At 43.4% G+C, this 18,945-nt stretch overlaps 1 protein-coding gene across 1 annotated transcript in view; it reads right to left on the reverse strand.

Annotated features, from left to right (window-relative positions):
- Positions 1 to 18,945, reverse strand: part of PDZD2 (PDZ domain containing 2) — a 327,010-nt gene that overhangs the window by 61,720 nt on the left and 246,345 nt on the right. Inside the window, exon 7 of the mRNA XM_084629338.1 lies at positions 18,245 to 18,412. Within this exon, the coding sequence (XP_084485464.1) occupies positions 18,245 to 18,412 (168 nt within the window). The remainder of the gene's footprint in view (positions 1 to 18,244; positions 18,413 to 18,945) is intronic.

Below are 18,945 nucleotides of genomic sequence, written 5' to 3' on the forward strand. Positions count from 1 at the left end.
CAGCAGGAGCTGTACCACACGCTGTAGTTTGAAGAGATCTAAAATGAGAAAATTCTGCCCCATTCATTTAGTAACTTCAGCATTCAGTGATTGTGACATCTCAGTGGCTTCCGAGGGGAAACAGGGCTATCATGAACACAGAGCTCTGGCATTAATACAGCATGAGGGGCTACTCCAGAGTCCCTTCTCAGGCAAAACCCCAGCTGGACCAGGTCCTTAATTAGGCAAGATGAAGAACAGCATTATAAAAGAGAATGCATTCTACTGAACCACAAACATCTTGGCAATCATCACAAATTGACACAGCAAAGCAGCACACTAGGGATTATACGATAGACTAAGCAAACTGTTTACTGCTGCTGTTGAGATGATAACCTGTTGTCTTTCCCATCAGTGAATATATTTAACACCTCATGCAAGATCCCACTGTGTTTCTTCATTGAGGAGAGCAAATAGAAGATAGACACAGTTTGTTTCCTAAGTGTGAAGTGAACTGCTATACAGATAGCACAAAATAATTGGAAAGATCTCTCTCTAGCCTGCAGAACCAGCACCACAGGGTCAGCTGCAGCAGGGCAGATCAATTGGCCACTCTAAAAAAAATTTTAAAAGACCATCTAAGCCCCGGTACACATCAAAATTTCACATGCTTTTTAGAATGACTTTTGCTCTTTTTCTGTCCTGGTAAATAACCAATGTACAGAAACAACATTTTCTTCTTAAACATGATGTTAAACAACATCTACTTCCAATCCTATAATTCAATGATGCCCTTTATATATATTTGTCATAAAATAACAACATTCTTATACATATAGGGCATGATTCATAGGAACATAGGAATTACCACACTTGACCAAGCCAGTGGTCCATCTAGCCTAGTATCCTGTCTCCAATAGCGGCCAGTGCCTGTTGTTTCAGAGAAAGGTGCAAAAAAACCCCAGAGTAGACAGATATGGGATAACCTGACTTGAAGGGAAGTTTCTTCCCAAAACCTAAAGGTGTTTTATGCCCTAAAGCTTAATAGTTTTATTCCTTCCAATATTTACTTTCTTTTCGATTGGTAACTCTGGATTTTCTTGTTATCCGTATAGTCTTTTCTTGAATCTTCCTAAACATTTGGTCTCAAATACATCTTGAGGCAATGGGTTCAAAGGCTAATTGTACATTAAGTGGAAAATGTTCCCTTTTTCAGTCTTAAATTTCCTCCCTTTCAGTTTAGAAGCACAGGACATAGGACTGAAAGGGACACCCTGGGTCGAGTCCAGTCCCCTGCTATCATAGGCAACCCCATCAGATAATCCCATTGACAAATTTATGAAGCTCCATCTTAAAACTAGTTAGGATGTTTTTCCACACTATTCCTACTGGATTCCAGACGCTATTCCAGAACCTCACTCCTCTGTTGGTTAGAAACCTCCTAACTACTTTTCTTTTTTTTAAAGGCTCCAGAAGCTATCCCGGCAATTACAGGCCAGTAAGCCTAACTTCAGTATCAGGCAAATTGGTTGAAACTATAGTAACAGAATTATCAGACACATAGATCAATACAAGTTGTTGGGGAACAGTCAACACGGCTTTTGTAAAAGGCAATCCTGCTTCAATAATCTATTAGGATTCTTTGCGGGGGTCAACAAACATGTGGACAGGCGTGATCCAGTGGACTTGCAGAAAGCCTTTGACAAGGTGCCTCATCAAAGCCTCTTAAGCAAAGTAAGTGGTCATGGAATAAGAAGGAAGGTTCTCTCATGGATTAGTAACTGGTTAAAAGACAGGAAACAAAGAGTAGGAATAAATGGGCAGTTTTCAGAATGGAGAAAGGTAAATAGTGGTGTCCCCCAGGGGTCTATTCTGGCACCAGTGCTGTTCAACGTGTTCATAAATGATCTGGAAAAACAGGTAAACAGTGAGGTGGCAAAATTTACAGACGATACAAAATTACTCAAGATAGTTAAGTCCAAAGCAGACTTGAAAAGTTACAAAGGGATCTCACAAAACTGGGTGACTGGGCAACAAAACGCCAAATGAAATTCAGTGTTGATAAATACAACATAATGCATATTGGAAACCCTAATCCCAACTATACATACCAAATGATGGGGTCTAAATTAGCTGTTACCACGCAAGAAAGAGATTGTGGGGTCATTGTGCAGCGGCAGTCAAAAAAGCTAACAGAATGCTAGGAACCATTAGGAAAGGGATAGATAATAACACAGTAAATATCATAATGGCACTATATAAATCCATGGTACTCCCACACCTTGAATACTGAATGTAGATCTGGTTGCCCCATCCCAAAACAAATACATTGGAATAGGAAAAAGTCCAGAGAAGGGCAACGAAAGTAATTACGGGTATGAAACCGCTTCCCCATGAGGAGAGATTATAAAGACTGGGACTTTTCATCTTGGAAAAGAGATGACTTAGGGGAATGTGATAGAGGTCTATAAAGTCATGAATGGTGAGCAGAAAGTGCATAAGGAAGTGTTATTTACCCCTTCTTGAACCGGGGTCACCCATTGGAATGAATACACAGCAGGTTTAAAATAAACAAAAGGAAGTACTTCTTCACACAACACACAATCAACCTGTGGAACTCATAGCCAGGGAATATTGTGAAAGCCAAAACTGTATCTGGGTTCAAAAAAGAATTAGATAAGTTCATGGATGATAGGTCCATCAATGGCTATTAGCTAAAATGGCCAGGGATGCAACCCTACACTCTGGGTGTCCCTAGCTTCTGACTGCCAGAAGCTGGATCACTCTATAATTGCCCTGTTCTGTTCATTCACTCTGACACACTTAGCATTGGCTACTGTCCGAAGACAGGACACTGGGTTAGATGGACCATAAGGCCGTTCTTATCTTCTAACTTCCAGTCTAAATTTATTCATGGCCAGTTTATACCTCTTTCATTGAATGCCCCTAAATTATGAGCTGCAGACTGGACCGCTACAACTTTCTGCAAATGTGACTGACATTGAAAGCAATGCAGAGGCGACACATTGTATAAAACGTAGCTGCCAGACCCATCAGTTGGACAGGCCACCAAGAACTCCACTACCAACTGGTCTGCTTACACTTCAGTTCAAGGTCTCAGTCCCTATTTCCAAAGCCGTTAACAAGTCAGAACTCAGCTCTGTCAGCAGCTGACTCTATGGCTCAGAAAAACTGCTGCTCCCTGCTACTGGATAATGCAGTTTACAAAGCTCAGGTTGATATGCCTGGGAACTACAGATAAAGCATCTTTGGCTGAGAGGCTCTGGCTGTAGAACAAGCTCACAGAACGGTTTAGGTTGATCCAGAGTTAATCAGCTTTAGGGCATGCTACAAGACCCTCCTTTTTGACAAAGCATTCCCTCCATGATCTGAATGATAGAAAAATTTCCAGTAAATAAAAATCCAAGCAGAACCAGGGCCAGGAGCTGACCAGGAAACACCATGAAGTCTACTAGGGGTCTCTCTCTGGAGATCTAATTAACCAAGTAAGTGTTTAGTTACTAGAGCGACTGGCAGCACGGACAAGCTGCTCCCTCCCCAAAAAGTAAGGACTGAGTTGGGGTTTTAATGTTATAACCCAAAGTAGAGAGGGGATGAAGATGCCTGGCGCCACCCACACATCCAGGGGATCCTTTGATTCAGCACATTTACCAAGGCAGTCTCTACCTATGGGGTTTCCAGAGAAGACAAGCTGCACGTTAAAGTTTGCTTCCTCTGGTGAAGCAAACACTAGCAGGCTTTCCTAAGGGGCAGCTCTGGAAATTACCCTTGCTGGTCCCATAGTGTGCAACGTGTACCTCCTTTGAACCCACCATTCACTAAATGAACATGCTAGAAACCTCTGCTTTCATGCCTGGCAAGGAAATCAGGAAGTAAGATAAATGTTCAACAGCTGGAACCACCCTGTAGTTTTCTGAATAGATGGAAATGCTACATAAACAACTCAAAGTGGTCTCCTTAAGAGTGCTGGGTCTATCACTCTACTGAATGTCTGAATTCAACAGAATGCCTATACATAGTAATACAACAGAGGTGTGAGGCTTTACTTTTTAAAAGGGACACTACTGTCCAATGTGACATGTGCAAACTCTGATTGATCCTGATTTTTATGTCAGTTTACTAAATCCCTGTTATTTCTTCAGTGGAAAAATGTTCAGGTTGCACGTAGCTAGGAGTGTGCAAACCCTTCATTTGAAATGTATCCCAGCATTCATGAGCACAAGATCAGTTACAGTATATCTAGGTACCTGTGGGTGACTGCACAGCACACCAGGTGAAGAGGATTTGGGGTGCAGTTTAGTTACCCACATAGGAAAATGTAGTCCTCAATATATTTTCTCCCCTAACAAATACTTGAATAATTTCTTTAGAAATCAGTGTCAGCACTCTAGCACTTTCATTCAAACCTACAACAACAATCTACCGGGTCCATGGGACAGAAGGGAAAGACCATAAGCCCAGATCCTACAAGTTATTCAATGCAGGTGGACCTCTGAAGCCAATGTCACTCTGTGCTGCCACCACAGACCCACCCATTGGTAGCCTGCAGGGTTAGGGCATTAGGTAAGAAAAGCAGATTTCATTTCCATTCTTTCAACTGGCTATTAAAAGTTAAAGTGAATAACAGTGATTTTTAAAAGTCAGAACTTTGGCAATGTCCTTTTAAATAGAAAGAAACACAGGCAATTGCTTGTACCATTAGTCTCTGCTGTGGCAGAAATCTTCTAGGGGAGGCAGCCATTGACAGGCTCCCTCGTGGCCTAGAGATAATGAGATCCACCCAGCTAAACCAATCTATCATCACTCTTCAGATTAGCTTTGTTTTCATCTGCTATATAATATGCTTTTTCACCTTAAACAGCTTTTGGACTGATTTGAATTAAATTCATAATAAACATTTCTGAAAAATCCATAACAACACTCATGTTCTATTTTGGTTTCAATATTCAGGATTTGAAGACTACGTTAGAAAGGGTAATGACATGTTTCTTTACAGTATGTTATTCAGCCACTAGATGTCTCTGTGTGCAGCATAGAATTCCAAGAAGGCTCTTCAAAGGTAAACAAAGGAGACAAACTTGGAACTTAAGGTGTGTGGAAGCCTGTTTATTTGTGTCTATAGTTTGTAATTGTTTTCTCTAATTAATGTCCCCTGTTTAGGATAGATTGTGATTCCATATATGACAATAGAGAATATAGCTGCTTTATTTTATTTTCAGGGGGACTTTTTGTTCACATATGGAGGGTGGAAGAACACAGGAAGCAGTCTTTATGCATAGTCACAATGCATAAATAGCTCTGCTGAGAACATCAGATCTCGCTTACATTATCAAAGTCAACAATTGGAGGGTACATTTCCATGATATTTTTAGTATAGCACTTTGGAATTAGTTTTTAAAACATTGTTTCTGTCATACTGAGTTCATAGCATGATATGCAATACTTGGGTATCTAGCGTCTTTCATACCTGAATAAAGGATCTAAAGCCTTATGTACATATTATGTGGATTGTATTTTTTCAAGCACAGCATGTCTAAAATATAATTTAACTGATCCCAGCTAGGGTTGGATTGTATACAGTTACAAGAATTTGGGGATAAACAATCTGCAGATGTGATGAAACAACATTTATGCTAACTCTCAAAGTCCTGGTGCCTTTATTATCTTTATGTTAATGTCCGCTAGACTCCAGGGCCATGATAGTATCCGTTTCATTCTAATGTCATGGGGAGGTTATTTTTAGGTTGCTAAAGGCAGTTCATTTCCACCAAACCTGGGCAGCTATCCAAGTGGCCAAGAGAGAAATAGCTGGCTACTATATCTGCTGTTTTGTGGAAAGATCTCTCATTCACAAAGGAAAAGGGGCCTGGAGACCCTGCATTGCAGATAAAGTATGTTTCCATTACTGTGCTGACTTTAAAACATTTCACATGGAAGAATAAGAATTACAACCCTAGAGAGCATGAAGGGCACCTTAATGTCTTCCAAGGGTTTCTCAAACTCATCCATAGTGTGGACCACATTTTATCAGACAACCTGTCACTTAGCCACCACCTGCTCCCATTCATGATGGCAGATGCCACCTCCCCTTTGTGATTATACAACATTCCTGTGGCAACCAAAGTAATTGCTTACATGGAAGAATCATAGCAGGAAAGAGTCCTTTTAGCTTCTTGTAATGCGATACAGCAGCTGGGATTACTTGGATGCACCAGGTATACTCACATGAATAAGGCAAACTCGATTTGGCCGCTAGACTTTTTTGCAGCCATCTCTTGTCCAGACTTTTCACTCTGTTTATCCTAAAAATGTACATTTCCCCACTTTGCTATATTCACTATGAGATCTATTGTTAGTCACAGCCGTAAGTAAGCAGGACTTGGGGGTTGATCTGGCGCATTAGGAGGTACTGCACCTCAGGAAAGCACACTGCCTCCTGGAGTAACTTGGCACACAGCGGCGGAGTGCTTCAAAAGAAGTGTAGCAGTCACAGCCGGCAACTCTCTAGATGATGCTAAGAAGGAGCAGGGCCAGGGCTCTCTGGGGTGACTAGTGCCTGAGGAGGGAGACACCTCAATACCAGAAGAGTGCAGGAGTTGCAGCTGTGTCTGGCACAGGGCTGCGATGAGGGAAGGCTCCTGTGATGAGGGAAGGCTCCTTGTACCCCTTCCCCAATATACCTCTGAAGGGGCTGACCATAGTCTGACCCCAAATCTCTCTTTTCCCTATTTCTCCTAACAAAATCCCCTTCAGCGTAAAGTATATTATTTACAAAAAGGTTTTTTGGATATAGCAATTCCATTTACAGTTGTATTGCAGAGTTGATTTCTGGAATTGCAGTGCCCTAATGGGACTGAACCCTGGAGTCCTCTGAGTAATTAAAGTCCTCCCTCCCCCCCCGCCCCAATTAATCGTTGAGTTATGCTTCCTGTTTCCTTGCACTGCTAATGCTTTCTCTGAAATATCTGTTTCAGTGTTTCCAAAAGAACTTCTGACCCCAGTGTGTTTTTTTAAACTTATGGCATTGTTATCCACTTCCTTACTGCACTCGCACAGCTAGAGGTAATTACATACGGATTCTCCAGTAAGACACAGAGACTCACAATGGGAAATAACTGAACATTCCTAAGGCTCAAATAAAGAACTGGGATGAACTCATCTCTGCACATTCACAAAACAGGTTTATTTATTCTCTTTCAGATGCATACCTTGCCAAAAACATAAGGTGGGTTTTGGCATGAATAAAGAAACACAATTCACACATCGCTTTAACCGATGACATCCTGTTTCTGTTACAGCAGGATTGTTCAATCTCTGTGTCCAGTATATTCGCAATCTTGAGTTACAGCAAGCATTTAAGGCCAAAGCACACCTTACCCAAACTTATGAAACAAGGACAGAACAGATTTCAGTGTAGCAGCCGTGTTAGTCTGTATTCACAAAAAGAAAAGGAGTACTTGTGGCTCCTTAGAGACTAACAGCTCACAAAAGCTTATGGTCAAATAAATTTGTTAGTCTCTAAGGTGCCACAAGTACTCCTTTTCTTTTTAAGAACAGAACAGTCAGACATCTGGGAGCATTTCCCTGGTCCAGTAATGAGGCTGCATCCTGGGCAGTTTGTACAGCCAGGAGACTTTGGCAGGAAGCTTCCCACACTGCCGCAGCTGTTGAGTCAAGCAGCAGAGGCTCACACAACCAGAACAACTGAAGTGATCTTTGCAGGCCTTTATGTGGATCCCCCACAACCATCTTCTGGCTTGGCCTAGCTCCCAGATAGAATCTTGTTACCCACTGGTTCCCCTGACAATGGAGATTGCAGCACCAGAGGCCTGGATTTAGCCCCCCACATGCATGCACAAGTCAACACTATTTTCCCAGGGCTCTGCCACTGGCCTGTTATGTGACCTTGGTCAAGTCACTTCCCTGATCCGTGCCTCAGATTTCCCATCTGTAAAATGGGGATGGCTTTGAGATTTACTGATGAAAAGTGCTCTAAAAGACTAGGTAACAATAACAATTAATTATTATTATTATTATTAATCTGATTAACTTTATAATTTTGTATTTAACAAGGTAACAGCGCCAAACATGAAAACAAAGGCCAAGAATTTCAACAGTGACTATGATTGTGGGTGCTCAGGTTCAGATGCCTTAAGGGGCCAGATTTTCAGAAAGTTCTAAGCAACCACCTTCTGAAAAAATCAAGCCCCGTTAAGAGTCTCAAGTTGGGCACCTAAACACTGAGGGAGCCAAAATCACCACCAAAATCTGAAATTCTTGACCAAGTTATTTTCCTCTTAGTGATATTTCCTGAGACTTTTTCGCTTCCACCAATACAGTGTCCCAGCAGAAGGTTAAAGTTTAAGCAATACAGTAGACTTTCCAGAACAAAAATGAACATACACCCCACCCCCAAACGGAAATAATATTTTACCTGCTCCTCACGTACAAATAGGTAAAATTAATATAAACGGTACCACAAGCACCAGACGCATACTTTTTTATATTAAAATCCCAAGAGTGATTTGAGACAATTTAACACAACAACATGGCTTCACCTCAGAATTGCATGTGTGAAGTTAAGGAATGTTTTGGCTAGACATTCGGGGAAACAAATGCACTTTCAGGATTTTAATATAATCCTTTTTCTGCCTGGTGGCAAGAGTTTTATTAATGTTAGAACTTGAAGAGATGTTTCATGTTAAATAGGCCTTTGCATAGCCAGACTGCATATTAAAAGAGTTCCAACTAAACTGTATTTATAAAAGTTTTGCTTTAGTGCAATATAACGCTTGGATTTTAAATAAGCCACAAGGGTGATATTTTTAAACTGCAGTCTCCAAGTGCTACTGAGCTCTTCGTTTGTGTACTACAGAGCTCCTTCCAGACAGACTACTGCTTGGCCAGAAAGATTGGGAGCAAAGCTAAGAGAGCAAGTTCCTTCAGATCTTAGGGAAAATCCTGACAATCCAGCACCTGAAGAGAGCGGAATTAAAAAAAAGAAATATGTGGCAACCATATTCAGTTCAGTTCCAACAGCTACATTTTGTCACTTGGCAACACCCTTTTGAATTCAAACATACCTTCATTATAAACCTCATTGTGCACAGGCAAGCTGCATCAGGTTTTTCAATTCTCAGGAATGTCCTATGAAACTGCAATAGTTGCCCTGAAAGTGATATAGATCTGTCCTTTAATATGTCTCATTCAGTGTAGCTGCACCTCATCTGCTACACACTGATAGTTATACATCAGGGTTATAATTAAGGGTGTGATTTTCAGAAGCGGTCAGCACTGAACTAACTTCTCTCACTGAAGCCAATGGGAGCAGAGACAGGACAATGCTGAGTGCTTACAAAAAACCTTGTCCTATTATTTTGTAGCATCTTTCAAATCTAAACTCAAACTTGTTAACTTAAAATCATGTTGTTCTGAACAGTTAGTACCTATGTTTGTTACAATAACTCCAAAGGTAACTAGAGCTGAAAGAGACCACAGGAAACAGTTTATTAGTTACTATGTGCTTTACGCATGGTTAGTTTCACTGGTGCCCCTCTGTTCATGGTCCGTTTCCCCTTTTCCTGTGTAGGTCTTTCACATACAGCAACAGGAGAGAGAAAGGTGTCACCCCTAAAAATGCTTCTTTTAACTATTTTTTAAAAATTGACTATGTCACATTGGTAGTATCCCACCTCGAGTCCCTGCAAGTAGGCAAGTGTTATCATCCCCTTTTTACTGGTTGGGAAACTCAGGATCAGAGAGATGAGAATTGACTCAAGTCAGTGACAGAGTTGGGATTCAAACCCAGGAATCAGGTCACGATTTTATGATCTCCAAATCTGGAGTAGCATCCCCTCACGGAAGTCAAAGGAGTCACAATGATTTTACTGTGATTTGACACAAACAGATCTAGTTTCTGCTGTAACTATTAGGCCGACGCTCCTCCCTTATATGCAAATAATACTCACTAAGTTTGTTTGTGAGAAATACAAGACAAAAGAAGCAACAAACTATTAACAAGTGAAGAACACAAGTAGGTATATTTAAAAAGTCCCTGCACAAGGTAAACCAAAAGAGCCACTGTCGTGCTGATGAGGAGAGCTGCGCTTTAGACTCCTTTTAATCCCTCTTGATGAGTGCACCCCTCTGGGGCAGGTTTTTCTATCTTCACACTCCTCTGGATGAAACCACACAGTCCAATCTCTCTTTTGGCGGGTCTCTGGGCAGTAGCACTTCTGTTTACCAATGGAGTTAACCCAACAGACCCAACTGTGTTTGATACCTGTAAGCCCTTTTCCTTCTGCAGCCTGCGACAGCAGCTGATTAAAGTGATCCAAAACCAGCTTCTTCAAAACAAAGGATTATTCTGGGATGAGTATAAAAATATTGCTCGGGCTTGCAGGAGTGAAATCAGGAAGGCCAAATCACACCTGGAGTTGCAGCTAGCAAGAGATGTTAAGAGTAACAAGAAGGGTTTCTTCAGGTATGTTAGCAACAAGAAGAAAGTCAAGGAAAGAGTGGGCCCCTTACTGAATGAGGGAGGCAACCTCGTGACAGAGGATGTGGAAAAAGCTAATGTACTCAATGCTTTTTTTGCCTCTGTTTTCACGAACAAGGTCCGCTCCCAGACTACTGCACTGAGAAGCACAGCATGGGGAGGAGGTGACCAACCCTCTGTGGAGAAAGAAGTGGTTCGGGACTGTTTAGAAAAGCTGGACGAGCACAAGTCCATGGGGCCGGATGCGCTGCATCCGAGAGTGCTAAAGGAGTTGGCGGATGTGATTGCAGAGCCATTGGCCATTATCTTTGAAAACTCATGGCGATCGGGGGAGGTCCCAGATGACTGGAAAAAGACTAATGTAGTGCCAATCTTTAAAAAAGGGAAGGAGGAGGATCCTGGGAACTACAGGCCAGTCAGCCTCACCTCAGTCCCTGGAAAAATCATGGAGCAGGTCCTCAAGGAATCAATTCTGAAGCATCTAGAGGAGAGGAAAGTGATCAGGAACAGTCAGCATGGATTCACCAAGAGCAAGTCATGCCTGACTAATCTAATTGCCTTCTATGACGAGATAACTGGCTCTGTGGATGAGGAGAAAGCAGTGGACGTGTTGTTCCTTGACTTTAGCAAAGCTTTTGACACGGTCTCCCACAGTATTCTTGCCAGCAAGTTAAAGAAATATGGGCTGGATGAATGGACTATAAGGTGGATAGAAAGCTGGCTAGATTGTCGGGCTCAACGGGTAGTGATCAATGGCTCCATGTTTAGTTGGCAGCCGGTATCAAGTGGAGTGCCCCAGGGGTCGGTCCTGGGGCCGGTTTTGTTCAATATCTTCATAAATGATCTGGAGGATGGTGTGGATTGCACCCTCAGCAAGTTTGCAGATGACACTAAACTGGGAGGAGTGGTAGATACGCTGGAGGGTAGGGATAGGATACAGAGGGACCTAGACAAATTGGAGGATTGGGCCAAAAGAAATCTGATGAGGTTCAACAAGGAGAAGTGCAGAGTCCTGCACTTAGGACGGAAGAATCCCATGCACCGCTACAGACTAGGGACCAAATGGCTCGGCAGCAGTTCTGCAGAGAAGGACGTAGGGGTTACAGTGGACAAGAAGCTGGATATGAGTCAACAGTGTGCCCTTGCTGCCAAGAAGGCCAATGGCATTTTGGGATGTATAAGTAGGGGCATTGCCAGCAGATTGAGGGACGTGATCATTCACCGCTATTGAACATTGGTGAGGCCTCATCTGGAGTACTGTGTCCAGTTTTGGGCCCCACACTACAAGAAGGATGTGGAAAAATTGGAAAACATCCAGCGGAGGGCAACAAAAATGATTAGGGGACTGGAACACATGACTTATGAGGAGTGGCTGAGAGAACTGGAATTGTTTTGTTTGAGGAAGAGAAGAATGAGTTGAATGCTTTCAACTACCTGAAAGGGGGTTCCAAAGAGGCTGGCTCTAGACTGTTCTCAGTGGTAGCAGATGACAGAACAAGGAGTAACGGTCTCAAGTTGCAGTGGGGGAGATTTAGCTTGGATATTAGGAAAAACTTTTTCACTAGGAGGGTGGTGAAACACTGGAATGCATTACCGAGGGAGGTGGTGGAATCTCCTTCCTTAGAAGTTTTTAAGGTCAGGCTTGACAAAGCCCTGGCTGGGATGATTTAGTCGGCGATAGGTCCTGCTTTGAGCAGGGGGTTGGACTAGATGACCTCCTGAGGTCCCTTCCAACCCTGATATTCTATGATTCTATGATACTATGATTCATTCACTCAAAGGTACACAATCACGCAGAGCAAAGGGTTAAAACAAAAGACCTACACATATACTTCCCCTTAACTAAACCTTACTCTTTCCTTGAAAGTTTAAGTAAGTTCCATTCAGCCTAGTTACCCTCCGTCTCTGGCCTGGCAGAAACAGACTGTCCTGCTGCATTCCTTTCCTCCTTCCTTCCATGTGTCTCTGTCAGTGTCTCCCCCAGGCAGGTGCTGACAACCCATTCAACCCCCCATTCTTCCTTAGGACACCAGCATTTTGCAAGTTTTAATATCCCCTGTGATCCTAGGCTCAGACCTGAGAATACTAAACCTTGCCAGCCTGGCTGGAGCTAGGCAGAGGCCTTCTCCAATTAACAGCCCCCCAACTGTTTCCTTAAGGACTCTTGGTATTCTCTGGATCAATAATGGGCAACCTGCAGCCCGTCAAGGTAATCCACTAGCAGGCCACGAGACAATTTGTTCACATTGACCACCCGCAGGCATGGCTGCCCGCAGCTCCCAGTGGCCGCAGTTTGTTGTTCCCAGCCAGTGGGAAGCTGTGGAAAGCGGCAGCCAGCCTGCACCACTTCCTGCAGCGCCCACTGGCCAGAAACGGCGAACCGTGGCCACTGCGGGTGGCTGTGCCTGCGGATGGTCAATGTAAACAAACCGTCTTGCAGCCAGCTAGCAGATTGCCCTAACGGGCCCCAGGTTGCCGACCACTGCTCTGGATTGTCCCTTATTTTTGCCATTGTTTTATTTCCTGTTTGTTTCCCTCCCTCTTTGATTTAACTCTTTGCAGTCAGGCAGGATAATATCAAACAGGTTAACTGAGATACATCTGATATTCATAAAAATAATGCACTTAACTCCCTCATTCTCCACAGCCACTGTCATTCTACTTCCAACCCTGTAAAGCTGCAGAAACTTTATTATTATTAAGCAGGTTGTTAGAGTCCATTCACATATTTTTTATTTCAGCATCTGTAAATCATGGCTCTTTTACAGCACTTAAGTACAGAAAAATATACCTAAAACCCTGAGACAAGGAGGTGTACACTTGCTACATGTTTTTCATAAGTTTCTGATATCAGACTTTACTTTTACTGGGCCTATACCACAGTAGGGACTAAATCACATGGTTATGACCAAACGTAGAAAAAAATCATTGCTGTATCTGTAGAAATTCTACGACGACGTATATAGTTATGTAACCCTTCTGCCCGTCAGAGTTGGCAGCAACAAGGGCCGGGTTCAATATCTGGGGGATCCATTCCAATAACACAATGCCAACCAGCTCGAGCCCCCACCCAGTGACCTGGGACAAATATATACCACCCCTGCTGGGCGCCTCCAAGAGGCAATACTTCCCCTCTTGCAAGCACCTAGTCTGAGTGTAGCAAAAAGCCTTTTAATAACAGAGAGAAACAATGTGGCATTATGTTGGGGAAACATCACCAACAGGATTCATAACACAACCCATGAGCAAAAAACCCACCCCAAGCAAATTGGGGCATGCCCTTTCCCTTTGGTTCTTGAGTCCAGCAACCCCAAATCACCCAAAGTCCCAAAAGTCCAGTGACCCAAAAGTCTCTGTCTCTGGTCAGGGCAGCCCCAGAGTTCAAAAGTTTATCTACAGAGCTTTACCTCCCAACATGGGTGGAGATGGGGGCGGAGGTAAGAAGCACCTTACATGATCTGAAGCTGACCGCCCCACAGCTCCATAGGCCTTCGCTCCGCTCCGCCAGCCGCCCCACAAACTGCTTCGCTCAGCTCCGCTCTGCGGCCCACATGCAGCTCCCGCCGTCCCACGAACTGCTCCACCAGCCTGTCCACAAGGCACTCCAGCCGTCCCGCAAACTGCTCCACAATATATCTTCAGGCTCCCCCCACTACTTAACACAACGCTCAGTGATTTCAGCTCTTAGTCAGTTCAGCTCTTTGGTGAATTCAGCTTGTAGTAAGGGAGCCTCAGTGCTGGTGCACTATTAGCCCATAGTGAGCTCAGCAGCCTGTAACTAGACTTCTAATGAATTAGCTCTGATATTCCACAGTGGAGAGAGGAGGAAGTACAATTAGCATGTAAGGCCCTCACCAAGGGGCCCATGCCACCAAGTATTAATACTTGTCCCCACCCTCTCTCCATTCATAGAGTTTTGGAACCCATGACCCTTGCCTAGCGAGTGCTACTTAGTTGATGGTGAGTCCCTTCATCATAACAAAAGGCCAAGTACAGTTCCAAGCACAGTTCCCATAATCAGGGTAATAACAATTTATTCTTCCTGCCCCAATAACAGAGACACTGGGGATCCCACAGCAGCCAAAGTGACCATTTGGGCAGCTATGGCCTCATTCTAGGCGGGGTGGGTGTGCCTATGCAAATGAGATCGGCCCCTGAAGTTCTTTTCCACAACTTGCCACACCTCACCACCAGATGTCAGGGTGGAGCTCATCCTGACACTGCTTACATCTATACTGTGCCATATGCTTGGGAATCAAATTATACTGATGTCCTGATTGGACTCCATGCCTTGTAAATTAAAAAGCAAATCCTCCTAGCAAATCTTTGAAAGGATATGGGAGGTCATGCATGCTGTAGAACAAGTGTGGTTTTACTGTGCAGAGAGAGGCAGAGCACAGCAACATTACACCTAGAGTTTGCGCAGCACTGCTTGGTACACTGCAGAAAGTGCACTGAGGAGGGAGTGCAGGCCCTGGATGCAATTTGTGGGTCTACGACTACACTGTCCATACACAGGGGCCAGCTGCTGCAATCCTGCTGCTGGAGTAGCAGTCACAGATTAGGTGCAAAAATGTTTTGCACCCTTTCCTGGATAAGAGGAGAGAGGATTCTTCTTACTTAGCCTGAGGAACCTAAAAGGATTTGGCCCTAAAAGACACCATCAATTTAACAATCATACCTCCCTTGGACCAGTTTTACATGTACGGCTACTAGAACTGAAGAAGAGTAGAGGAAAAAAATATTTTATATTTTTTTATATATATTTCACTACTTTTCCTGTTTGTTTACTTTGCTCATTTGCAAGATCTTTATGCATCACTGTTCCCCTACAGCCAGTTTCCGCTAGTATTTTTGTGAGTCTCTCACACTAACAAGGAAAGGGGAATGGAACTTTCAACAGCACTGAAAAATGTAATTGCAAAAAACAAACCTGGGCACCGGGTACTCAGGAGCAGGTGAAGTGACTGAAATTACTTTTAACTCATGTTTGGAAATTGACTAGAATTCTAGGAGACTGTGTCCCTTAACCCATACATAATAAAGATTTGAAACAACTGATTTTAATGTTCAGTGCTTTACTTGAACCACAACTTTATAAGCCGTTACTGTAGTTTGAATGTGTAAGATCTTGTAAGAATTGCAAAATGAATTTTTAATCATTCTTTTGTCCTAGACACCCACCCAAATTAGCACACAAGCCTTACAAAGAAGTCCTGGGCATCCTTTTATTAATCCATGGGGGTATTTTTTGTCACTGCTGTATCAGTTTGCTGAATAGAGGGACAGTAAGTACAGTAATAAACTCAAGAATCCCAACTTTTCAGGCACAAGATTAAATCCATCTCTGCCCTAGAAACCAAAGTGACCAGAACCCTGCTGAGATCACACACACAGAATTAAGTGAATAATAGCACTAGTAGAGCTGTCTGTGATGATGTCACTTTTCTCAGCAAGTGATTCTTAACACTCTTGTTCTTTTATGTAAGAATATAAAATAAAATCCAATAAAATCCAAAATCCCAGGACTGACATCACATCGGATTAATTTAATTTTTTTCAAATGTTTCTCTCTGAGAGTTTATTATAAATATTACGGAAAACAAGGTTATGCCCATCTCCAACTGCTTTCTCTTCTCTTATACCGAGACTGTAAAATCTTTGGGGAAGGGTCTGTGTTTGTACACACAGCACAATGGGGTCATGGTCCTTGACCAGGGCTCCTAGGTGCTACCAAAATACAGATAAATAATAGTAATAAATAATAACCCATTTAACGTTTCTGATGAATGGAGCTTTGAATGGAATGCAAGTGAGGTTATCATTTTAGAGCATTTATCTAATTAGAACTTTCATTATGGGCCAAACTCTGAAAGTCTTAGTCAGACAAAATCCTACTGACTTCAATCGGAGTTTGCCCTGCTAAGAACTTCAACCCAGATCCACTTAGGTGCCTAACCCACAGACTTGGGTGTTCAAGTCCTGTTTTTAGGCACCACTTCGATCCTCAAACACCCCCACTTGGCTGTTGCCTAACCCTGTAGATGCCTCAACTAACTCAGTGCCAAAGTGTGTGGAGTACAAGTTCCCTAGGTGCCCATGTTTCTGGGCATGCGCACAGCTGCCTGATTCTCAGGATCTGGATGCCAGTCTCCCACCTACACCTCAGAGAGATCTATGAACCAGGAGAAGATAGGTGCACCTCCACGTAACTCACATGTGGGGCCTGATGTGGTAGGCATACTCAGGAGGAGCCACCTAACACCTCAGCACAAAACAGCAGAGAAGCAAGAAGAGGAGCTATGAGCTATCCTGAGGTGGGTCTCCCTCAGTCTTTCCCATTGAAGTTGTTCTACTTTCATTAAATAACTGAATAATTAAATATGAACTGGGCTAGAGAGAAAGTGAGAATCACTCTTTAGTCCAGTGGTTAGGCCACTCACCTGAGAAGAGGCAGGTCCCTGTTCAAAGCTCTTCTCCTCATCAGGCAAAGGGAGGACTTGAACCCATAGGGGCCGACTCCATGGGTGCTCCAGGCCTGGAGCACCCACAGGGAAAAAATGGTGGGTGCTGAGCACCCACCAGCAACCCCCCCATCAGCTCCCCCGCACCGCTTCCCAGCGCCTCCTGCCCACCAGGGCCCCACGGATGAGCGCCTCCAGTCTGCCGCAAACAGTTGTTCAGGGAGGCTGAGAGGGAGGGGGGAGGAGCGGGGACGTGGCATGCTCGGGGTGAAGGGGCGGAACCGGGTGGGAAGAGGCAGGGCTGGAAGAGGCGGGACCGGGCCTTGGGGGAAGGGATGGAATGGGGATGGGGCCTGGGGCAGAGCTGGGGGTCAAGCACCCCCCGGCAGTTTGAAAAGTCGGCACCTGTGCTTGAACCAGTGGTCTCTCACATGCTGGGTGAGTATCCTAACTGCTAGGCTAAAGGTTAATGAGAAAGGTTCTCCCCCTGGCAGTTTTGTGGTGTTAGGTGGCCTCTAAACATGGATCAGGCCCCATACATGAGTTAAGCAGAGGAATGCTTATCTTCCCCCCATTTGTGGATCAGTAGCTGAGACAGGCACCACCCAGCAGCAAGGATTTAGCCACCTATCTCTGGAAGAGGGGCAGGGCTTAGGACACATCCCTGTCTCGTCAGTATCTCCCACTGACTAGCTTAGGTAGCTCCCCACCGTGTGTGCTGGCTTTTGTGGCTTGCATTCTAAGGTGCCTCTCTCTCCTCATCCATTGTATAGGGAGCCTAGGCGTGCCTAACTCAGGCTTAGTGGATCAATGTTGTTCCTGTGATTTTTCTAGGCGCCTAAAAGTTAGTGACACTCAGTGTCACAATGCCTAAAGCCCCTTTGTGGATCCAGATCTTCAAGAGTTTGGTTACACAAAGAGAGGAAACAAACATACCACAGCCATGGCACTTCAGTTGACCTCTCTTCAGTTCCATTTAAAAGTGAACGGAATGTAATTTAACTACAGAAAAACACAATCGGACTCTTCTGTAACTAACACACATAAAAGTTTGCAGTGCTACTTTACACGATCCTGAAAGACGGTAATACAAAGATATCATGATCTCAAGTTCAGCACACCATTTAGTTTTCTGTAGACCAGCTTTAACATAAAGGAAGTGCTAGTTTAATTAAGATTTTTACAGAGACAAATGGTTACATTTTAGGCTGTAGGAGCACATAGAATGATTACAGAAGAAAATCAAGAAACAAAGTAAAAAGATTACCAAAGCCACACTTACAGCAACCTGAGCTTCAGGAGACATGCTCACTCCTTTGGCATCTTCGTCCTCTGGCTCTTCATTCTCTTTGTTATCAGTGCAAGAGGCGGTATCTTGGACTGAACAGGTACTAAGTAAGTCAGGCAAACTTGTAGATGGATACTTGAGAGACTCCTCTTCAGTCCCTTCCTACCAGGAACACAACAAAATACACATTGTGTCTCTCACAGTGTACCATTCAAGTACATAATGAAGCTTTGCTATTTGATAGTAGGCATTTGCTCTCCAGATTAAAACCCAAGCAAATTATTCAGTTTTTCAAATTTAATCCAATTATATATTTCAATGTGCTAAAACTTCAAGTTTAAATTGTAAAAATTAAAAGTTTCCTGTTCCCAGTCCCAGACTGATTCAGAAGGTTCATGAAGATCAGTGAACCTTCCAATGAACAAGGAGGGAATTTGTATGAAACAAAAAATCAAAAGAGTTCCATATAATTTTGGGTTTACACAGTAATTACACAATGGACTAGTCCATTTCATTCAACAAATGTGTAACAAAGACCAGGGAGTATTCTAGGGAAATAGGCATGACAGTCTATGCATGACCTTGTCTACATACAATTTCTGTGCCCTTGTAACTGATTTGCTTAGCGGTATTTTGGGCTGTTTGTTTTTTTTTTAACCAAATACTTATACTGTTACAACTCTGATGTAAACACA

Source organism: Lepidochelys olivacea (assembly GCF_965140295.1).
Source record: "Lepidochelys olivacea isolate rLepOli2 genome assembly, chromosome: 5".
Classification (NCBI taxonomy): Eukaryota; Metazoa; Chordata; order Testudines; family Cheloniidae; genus Lepidochelys; species Lepidochelys olivacea.